Source organism: Montipora capricornis, chromosome 8, assembly GCF_036669925.1.
Source record: "Montipora capricornis isolate CH-2021 chromosome 8, ASM3666992v2, whole genome shotgun sequence".
In the NCBI taxonomy this organism is placed as follows: Eukaryota; Metazoa; Cnidaria; class Anthozoa; order Scleractinia; family Acroporidae; genus Montipora; species Montipora capricornis.
In genome coordinates this window covers 22986227-22996226 of record NC_090890.1, presented here as the reverse complement: position 1 = coordinate 22996226, position 10000 = coordinate 22986227, and the positions used below count along the sequence as shown (strand labels likewise).

Sequence of the window (10000 nt, the reverse complement as noted above, 5' to 3'; positions counted from 1 at the left end):
TTGTTCTTGATTCCATTGCAACTGTTGCATCTGAAAAGCCCTTAATAACATGCATAAGTGGACTATGGAAAGATAAACATGCGGGTTTTCCTCTGCAAGAACTTATAGCAGTACCGATATTTGGAGTATTCATTTTGCAAGATTTTTGGGAAAGATTTGCAAAAAGAAATATTAGTCCCAAAATTGAGAGCATGTTGTCTGCTCTCAGAACTCTGGCAAAACAAATTATGGGCAGGAATTTCCTGAAACACTGTTGTTTGTATCAAGCAAAATCAGTAAAGAAAACTTTATTTGCATTGACCAACATTTTGATCATCTGTAACATCTGGTTCAGCAGCTCAATTCAATGAAGCTGTGTACTTATAATAGTTCCCTAAAGAATCGGTCCCCTTCTTCCTCCCCACGACACAAAAAACGGCTGCAAAGGAGGCTAAGTCAGAAGTGGAGTAGAGCCAAGCGGGGAAAACGCGATATTTCGCGCGGAGCCCGACACGAGCGCAAAGCGCGAGACGAGGGGGAGAGAAAAATAAAGCGCCTGTTCGCAGTCCATTGTTCTTGCTGTTCCACCCACTTACGCCCACAAATGCTAACTACCCGCAGTGATGCCAAAAGAACCAATCAAAACACAATCCCTTATCGCGCGAAAATTGTCACCTTTCTGGTGCGAAGCGTCTGCATTACAGTAGAAATGAGGAGTTACGACTGTTTCACGTACAGCCACAGATTGTCATACAGACATGCGTGATTTGTTCTGGTGTGACTACTTTGATTCATCCGATGCTTCTGGAGAAGAGGAGGAGTTTACTGTCAGTGAAGATGAATTTGATAATTTGCTTTTAAGCCTTTGAGCCGCAATGTAGATCTTATTTCATCTTGCGACATGGCTATGCAATACAACAGACAGCTCGAAAAGAAAGAAATAAGCAGACAAGTTGAACTGCTTCGATGTTTAGAAAATTTCTCCAAACACTTAGAAAGTACAAAACCAGACGAAATTTTTGCATAATGTAATTGGGCCTTAATTAAAGGGTTTATTGAACCTACAAGATTATTTTGACTTGTGGTCAGCATCTCAGTCAAAGTCAACCTAGGGAATTGAGGCAGCCTTTTATATTTACTCGTACATAGCATACCATGTTTTGATAAGATCTCGTGACCATGAAAAGAATTCTCTATAATCAAGAGCCTTCAGGATATCCCTTTCAAAATTTGGAAAAGCAGTATATCCTTCTCTACCTCGCTGAAAGCTAAATACATTTCCTTCAACAAGATCATTTACAATTTAGGATACTGCTTGCTCAGCTTCAACCATGCCAACTTGTGGGCCCCACTTTTGTTAACTAGCCTAACATCACAGTCGACTGAATCTAGTACTTTCTGCATCATTGTCAGACACCTAGCAACTCTTTGGGCACTCTTGGCATTGATATTTCCTCCATGCATTCTCAGACATGATTTCAGAATATGGTTATAAAATTCCATCTTTAAATCAAGTGGGATGTTTTTGCCCTTTCCCCTATTTCCGTTTAAAAAAGAGATTCCAGCAAAGATGGCAAGCTTCCCTTTCAGACAAAATTGCAAATACTTTGCAAAGAAACAACAGCTCTGTGTAAGCATATTTGTGTTTCTTGAATTTCTTGAAAAATAAAAGTGACATTTTCATGCAATCCATCAGTCGTGCTGCATCTCCCTCTCTAATCGAGTCGTGAGTGTTCACCATCAAAAGACCATAAAAAAGACGAGCTGCATGGTAGTTGTACTTATACATGTAGTCCTCTGCTACTTGCTCTTGGGGTTCCCCACTGACACTGGATGACTGCTCTGGGATGTTGTCGTGGGTCTTCCATTCATGTCTATACAAATAAAAATACCCAGAAAAATTAATGGATTTGTTTGCTTCCATATAAAATGTTTTCTCAAACAAAGTAATTTTTTTGAACAAGTTAGTGTCTGTAATCTGAAGAGCATTTAATCTGATACTGTGTTAATAACTGCAATGCAACAGTGCCAATGATCGTTTTATAACAAAACCTGGATGCTTCCTAAAAATACAAAAAAATAATGCCAGGCTGAGTAGCCATGTATTTGCTGCAAATGACTTAAACACCCATAAACACAATAAACTAGTTGATATGTTTCCAGTCCATAACTTGCCTGTTTCTACTAGCTTTGGTCTTGTAAAGGAGAAAACAGTTGACATCTCTGCATTTGTAGTACCCTTCATCATCTCTTTCGTCATTTGTTAACAGGTCAGGTGAAATGAAGGAGTGCTGGGAACATTCATGCCTACAAAAAATAATAATAGACCAATTCTATTGAAAACCCCTAGTTATTTGTCATAATTATGTAAGACAACATGAAATCGTCCGAATTATTACCAAATCTTTAACTGATCTCAGCTAATAGGGAATCCAGCAGATCAATTATTGCCAAAGCACAACTTTTTGAAACTAGAATCATATTTTTTTTTACATATACCCTGCATCCAGTCATCAAAATCTGGAAGACACAGTGCAGAAATAATACTACTACCTTGCATGGGAAGAAGGAAAGTTCAATAACAAAAGAATATTAAGAAATTATTTATTGGTATAGACCAAGTTGCCCTACTTGACTCTCATGGGATGTAATATGAAGACCTTGTTGCATCCATCTACACAGCATGTGTACTCATGCAGCCTCCCATGTTCCATGTAGGACATTCCTTCATGTAGCTCAGATATGGTTTGTGTCTTTTCAGCAAACAGGAATAAGCCCAGAAAGGCTGCAATCTCTTCATGCAACCAAGTTCTTTTTTGCACCTCTGTCCATTTTTTAGGAGATTCTGGAATTTTCCTCTTGCAGGTTCACCTATAAAAAGAAGGCAAACTGTTGCTTTATTTGAACTGTCAATAATGGGGGGGGGGGGGAGGGTTAGAATATAATCCAGGCTTTATGTGAGGTTTGGACCAATATGATTTGAGTGTCTGCTGGCTACGGTAGGTGTCCTTTAGAGGGGTTTGACTATATAACAGGTTTACTTTGTCTTAGACAGTTTGAGCAGGCATACTGCCTCTACTCAGCTTTAAGCCCCCTAGATTAAACACGTTTTTTCTGTTAGGTTATAAAAAAGACTACTACCGGTAGTTATTTCAATCACTTTGAAACTGGTTATTACCAGTCCTTTGATTGCAATTACTGCATGAAAAGTAAGAAAAGTAGTGTATTTTATGTATAGTGTAAACAGACTGTGACTGGCAGAAATTTAATAAGCCCTCTCCCCTAATCTCTTTATTTGTGAGAGTTAAAATTAAGAAGCCCCTGGGCCCGGTTGTTCAAAAGCTGATTAACGCTAATCCCAGATTAAAAATTAACCAAGAAGTTTATTTCTCTACTCCCAAATGCTGTTCAACGCTGATATTTGGCAAAAATTTACATTAGTAGATGTCGATCTTGAAAAACAAAAATGAGCAAAAGAAACTTTAACCAAAAAGTTGAAAACATGAAACAAAAGTTTACGCTAATCCTGGATTAACTTAATCGGCTTTCGAACAACCGGGCCCTGGAGACTAATAGAGGAAAATTTACAGTAATAACAAACTCAGGCATACAATTTACATTTACTTAGTCACACAAACCCAAATTACTAAATTCATGCGATTACATTTTCTTCTTACCATCCATTTTATCTAAACCTACAAATGCCAGCCATGCAGTGATTATATGGGTCTCAGTCTCCCTATCAAAAAATTCTTTGAATGCATTGTACTGATCATAGGGTCCTTTCTTTGCTGTGATCTTTCCTGTTTGGTTCATTGATGCTATTGATGTTCCAATGTCACCACTTCATTCAGCCTTTATAAACATCTGCAATGTGCACTATTATGTGGACAGCCTGTTTTTTGCTGACACACACTAATTTTCCCCAAGGATGACAGGTTGGACTGTAGTGACTGGTTGTGGAGGAATTAATAACAGATTTTGACGGCAAAAAATATGCTCATCAATCGAACTGAAAAACACTCCCAGCATCACCAAATCAGATTTTTGATCCTTGAAATTTAGCAACTACTGTGGTGAAACTTGGTCCAAGCCTTCGTGAATTCCAAACAGTAAAAATGTTAGAATATTTGCAACTACAGTAACCACAGTTAACTATTTCCTTTTTTTCCCCATCTAATCAAGATTGATGTTTGGATTATAACTGTAATTACGGTACAACTTCAAAGAGGTTCATTAATGACCATATCTATAATGCATGTAAGTACTGTTTAACCTACTAGGAAAGGAGAACAGGGGTACTTACCATTTACACGGGAAAACCGGAAATTCCAGTTGGAAGATCAAATGGTTCGCGCCATTCCGTTTGGGAAGCTTCAGAAAATTTGGGCTTGGGTTTGTGGTGATGCTATTTTCCTGCTCTTTTAAGTCTCTCTAGCTGACGTAGATAGAGTTTTTGGCGATTCCCTCTCCCGCAATGTCGCATTTAAGTGTTTAATGTTTATGCCTGAAATTTCCAACCGGATGGTTTCTGTAAATGGTAAGCACCCCAGGATATACTGTTCAGTGTTGGTTCACATGCTGATATACAAGTAGGTGAGGCTATTGGGAATGCGTATGCAATTTCACTTTGCACGCCCTTAATACACCGTACATGGCACTGTTAATAACAGAGATCACAACAAAATACTGGCAAGTATAAGGTAAAGGGGTTTAATTGATATAAAAAGACTTGTGTCTACCTTGAAAAGCTTAACTTTCCAGTGCCAATCAGCATGATTTGTTTCCAAACCATCAAGACAATCAAATGAAGTTGCCTCAAGTCTATAAGTCCACTGCACATTTCTTGCACGCTCTTCCGTAAGCTGATCTCCATCCAGCGGAATCTTATGGAGGACTTCTTTGGTACCATTGACCTCAGTAGCTGGCACATACTTGTCATGCAAAGTTATCAGGAGTTGAGGCATATCAACAGACTTGTTAGGGTTCAGGAATTCAAGACCTAAGTAACACCAGAGAAAGTAAAAAAAAGTTAGAGTGATTTTGCACGTCTATTGAAATATTTATTTTAGTTCCAAAATTTGCTTATTATTTTGTTTACTTTCAGCTATATAGCTTTAACAATATTATTGTTATATACTATTTTGGAACACATAGGTTTAATAAAACCACTCTAATTCATGTAAAATGGTGGACACAGGAGGCAGCATGGGTATAGGGATTCCCATAAACAAATAAAAGTGTAATCATTGACCTTTTATGTACCAAAATGCTGTTTTGATAATAGGTGTTCAGCATCAAATGGACCAGAGTTGTAGAGCTTGTTTTCAAAAATAAAGTCTATCATATCTTGGCTATTAAAATAATTTTACATGGAGTGCGTGTGCATTTTAAGGGCAAGAGCACGTAAATTAGGCTACTCAAATAGTACTCATTGTAATAAATATTATTAACATACCTCGTCTGACTTTTGAGCCATGGATCTTTTCAGAATTTTCGTGGGGGATGAGGTGAATTATAATTTTCTTGAAAACTTTGTAGGCAGGAAAATATTGCACTAAAACTCTGGCCACCAAAGGGATGAAGTTTGAACGCAAGGACGCAAGAACATCTCCGGATGGAATAACCTGCTGCCTAAGATCAAGGGACATGAGCCTTTGTTGTGAACACTCATCTGATAAGCCATTGTTAGCGACCCGATCTCGGACTGCAAATTGTTTAGACCAGTCAAACCTGTTCCCCTGGCGATTCTTAGACTTGAACTGTGAACTTTGTTGGAGATTAATATTGTCTGTGACAATCCTAGGAAAACAATAGGGCAAATTACAGAACTTTAAAGGGGCTAGGTCAAGCTGTTTTAGGTAATTTTGTTTAATTTTGTTAGTTATGAGCTCTAAATGTCAAATTGGCAGAGCAAGAGTCTTTCATTTGCAAAATCACGGCCACATAACAACTGAGAATGATTTTCCAGCTGCTTAAATGACATTTTGATATAAACTGATATATATTTGAAAAAAGGTGGCCCGACGTTTTTCAAATTTACCCAAATGCAATCCATTTCAATCCTCCCCAGTTTTGTCCATCCTTGTCCCTTCTTAGCTTTCTTGTCTTTTGTTTGAGTTCTTCTTTAGTTTTGAGCCGTTATTTTGTTATTTCAGTTAATTCTATGACCATTTGATCAATGCTGAAATTGCCTAAAATTGCATGACCTAGCCCCTTTAAGTGTGAAGCTTCCCACTTTGGATTAATAATATTATTATTATTTTATTATTCTATAAATTAATTCACTCAAAGCTATCCTGCAAAAAGGTCACATGAACTATGAAACTGAAAATTTTATAATAGGTAATGCACTAGTCCATTACAATATTTTCATTGCAAATAAAAAGCCAGGATTATTTGCATACACATGTTTAAGTGGGGAATGCTGGAACATTATTAATAACAATAAAACAAATAAAGGTATGAAACTTATAAATATCTTTGAAAAGCACAAAGACTTTTTGTGAAAGCACTTTCTGAATAAATATAAGTTTAAACATTAATATGTTCTAAGAAATCTAATCAGTTTTGACTTTAACTTGCCAAAGAGATATGTTGAGAAAGTGAAAATATTATGACTTACAAGCATCTAATTTTCTTAAAGACTGCAAAAATACTCACCTATAGGTCGGAAGCTCCTGAGTTTTCAGTTGATTTAACACTCTCTCAAGGACATCCTGGACTCAGATCTAAGTTCGAAGCGTGCTTTCTGGAGCAGTTGCTCGCAATCTTCAAAAATATCATCAGCATAATATTTGTAACCGGACAAAGTGTCCTTTGAAAAATGTCGTCTTCGCCAATGACAGGGACTTGAACTTTCTTAACTTCCTCAAGAAGAAGGATCTTTTGCTTCGTTTCTTCTATGTCTTCTTTCCACTCGATGATATCCTCGTCAAATGCCTCTCCCATTCGGTTCTGAACTCTGATAGACGTGTCCTGACTGCTACATATGCCCAACCGGTTCAACCTTGGAATATCCTGCGCTCTGCACCCACCATGCTGAAGAATTACAGTGTTACGAGTTAAATATGCCGAAGATTTAACTCTCGTCGAAAGGCATGATGAAGCTCCTAACGCAATTTTGTTGAAATTCGTGTCTTCCTTAACTCCGCCTTGTAAGGCGGAGTATAAGAATCGCGTTTTAATTTCTACTTCCTTCACAAAAGTGGAGTTTCTGAACTCGGCGACTAGGGCTGGATCTGTAGTGTTGAGCGAGTTCCTTTCCTTTGCATAATTTCTGCACTCCGTGGCAATTTTCGTCTTGAAAACCTCACGTGCGAGAGATACAGTTTCGGAACAGTTTATCATAGTTTACAATAGCAAACAACACACTCTTGAAATTACTCTCCGCAGCTCGCTGAACCACTGTCGCTTGTAGTCCTTCGCATTTCTCTTCCTTCACTTTCATACTCCTCGGATGTGCCACAAAATCTTGTTATAAAAAACAAAGAGACAACAATTATTCGATGAACAATAACTGATCCTTTTCGAGATCAATTTAAGTTATATCAAGTGTAAACAACAAGATAAAAACAAAGCTCTCGCTCGTGTCGTAATTACACATTTACCTTAGTCATTGTTTGTGTTTCTTCTACTGGAACATTCATCAGACCTCGGATTTCCTCATACAAACGCTCTACTCGGTTTATTTCTGATATCCTTTCATTGGCTGGCAAGTTCTCTTTACCCAGCGATAGCTTTTTTCTCGCTCTTCCCTGGGAATGAACACGATGAGAATTCGAACCATCCACGGAAACGCATTGCCCGGCGCTTCGTGAATTCTTTGCTAATCTATTCACCGACGGATTCCTTGGCGATGGCCCGGCCTGAGCTGCCTGCCTTACTTCTTGCAAAGTTTTACATGATGTCAAAATGCGCCTAGCGCATTTCGGACACGATCTACTGGACAGGCTTGAATCGTCTTGCACAAAAATACCGTACTCCGAGAGCAGATTTGACAGCTGAACGCCCTTGCATTCTTGCCTTTGGGTTACGAATTTTGCAGAAAAGGCTTTTTGCAAAATATACATAAAGAATTAAATTATTTAGGCTCGTAAACTTTGGTAGGAGTTCGCGAAGCCATGGAAGAAACAGTCGTAACTCCTCATTTCTACTGCAATCTACAATGCAGACGCTTCGCGCCAGAAAGGTGACAATTTTCGCGCGATAAGGGATCGTGTTTTGATTGGGTCTTTTGGCATCACCGCGGGTCGCGCTCCGAGGGAAAATATCGCGTTCGCTTCGCTTGGCTCATAAAGCGCCTGTCATGCAGGCTAGAAGTGGAGTATCCGCCGAACTAGTAATCATTTCTTCGGATTTCTTTCGGGTATCCCCGACAACGAAAGACGGAATCCCCGAAAGAAATCCGAAAAAATCCGCGTTATTCGGACAAATTTTTCCATTTGTCAATGCAAGCGTCTTTCGGTGTTTTCGACAGCCGGACCAGTCGTCGAATCTTTATCTTGAGGTCCCGATCTCTTTGAAGCAAAGTATACAATTGAAAATGGACATAGAATGGCAAATGTACCCGAAAAAATCGAGAAACAAATTCAATAATTAAACAAGATTTTGTCCCAGGTTTTCCTTCCCTCTCGTATTTCCTCAGGGAAGGGGGGTGGGTACTCTAAGCTATAATTGGAAACTATCAGCAGGAAATGGATGTTAAAAGTTAATCCACAAGTGGTTACTCACAACATTCACTTTGTAGAACGCTTATTAGTATATGTAATAGGACTACATTCTGTTCAATTTGGAAATAATTGGATGAGAAAAATTCTGAGGACTGGCGAATTGGAGGAGGCAGTAGGCCGAGTCCAATTTGGCAGTCCGAGGAATTTTTTTAATACCTGTTTACCTAAACTTTTGTTATCTATTAATTGTATAACTTCCAAAAACGGTTTGTTCTCACTGTTAGAGACGATTAGTTTAAGAATCTGAGAGAAACCTCCGCCCTGGCGAGTGAAATGTTGACTTTCGGTGTCCATTCAGTGGCTCAATAACGTCTCGTGCTTAAGCTCCCTCATAGCTGCAACCTGATTGGCCAATACTAGGTTCTTTTATTTATCTTGACATTTGATTGTTTGGTGGAAAGTATCCAGATTTTTCTCAAATTGGACGGTTTGTTCAAAGCTAAAGTAAACGTTCCAGCAAAAACTATCCAATTTATTTTAAATTTAGACCGTTGGCAAAAATTAATAAAAAATAGATAAGTAATTATGTTGTAAATGTTTACACTATATTTGAAGTGCGTGTTCCAGACAAAAGTGATTGGTTCAGCAAACGGTTCACAACCCAACTGGTCTACGCCAATCGTATGATTATGTCTTTAATTGAATTGACTTGAATTATTCGATCTAAAGAAATACATAACACAGTTTGAATAAAAACCTTAAGACGATCGCTACATGAACGTACGAGAAATTCTCAGCAATGAACACTTACTTCTTTGACGATATCCAGTTAGATCGGTTTTGGTAAACACGAGTTAAACAGTTCAGATAAGCCAGAAACAGGTGAGCGAAACAGGCAGCAAAACATACCGTTCCATTGAGTTCTCCGTGACTAAACTATAAGTTTACCAAGTCCGAAGGTTATACCATTTTTGCTATTGAATTACACAACTAAATGTCAATCAAAATCAATCAATGAAATATCAAAGCGCATTGTGTTAACGAAACACTGTCACGGCTTTCACGGGAACACGTGAGGCCAACAAATTGACCTGCTCCCTGCTCAGTGGCTTCATGTCCTTCATAGATCAGGGTAGAGCATTGCACCGGCATCACAAAGGTCTTGGGTTCAAACTTGTTGAAGCTACCTGAATTTTCTTTGCTTGAGTGCTTAAGTGCTTAAATTGTCCAGATGAGTGTGAAGATCACTTATTCTGTTGATAACCATATTACATTTCAGTGAGTTGTTATCAGGTTGTGGTAGATTTCTGATAATTCTAGGACGAGAACGACTACGAGTACGAGATTTT

General features: G+C 38.4%; 1 protein-coding gene across 1 annotated transcript in view; it reads right to left on the bottom strand.

The window, feature by feature from the left end:
* LOC138059002 (uncharacterized) overlaps positions 1-6771 on the bottom strand; it is a 9246-nt gene extending 2475 nt beyond the window's left edge. The window contains exons 1-5 of the mRNA XM_068904488.1: positions 6643-6771; positions 4286-5781; positions 2611-2850; positions 2155-2286; positions 1-1853 (exon numbers count right to left, since the gene is read on the bottom strand). The exon at positions 1-1853 is cut by the window's left edge and continues 2475 nt beyond it. Coding sequence (XP_068760589.1) covers positions 1517-1853; positions 2155-2286; positions 2611-2702 — 561 coding nt within the window. The 5' untranslated portion in view covers positions 2703-2850; positions 4286-5781; positions 6643-6771 and the 3' untranslated portion in view covers positions 1-1516. The remainder of the gene's footprint in view (positions 1854-2154; positions 2287-2610; positions 2851-4285; positions 5782-6642) is intronic.
* Between the last annotated feature and the right edge of the window lie 3229 nt (positions 6772-10000).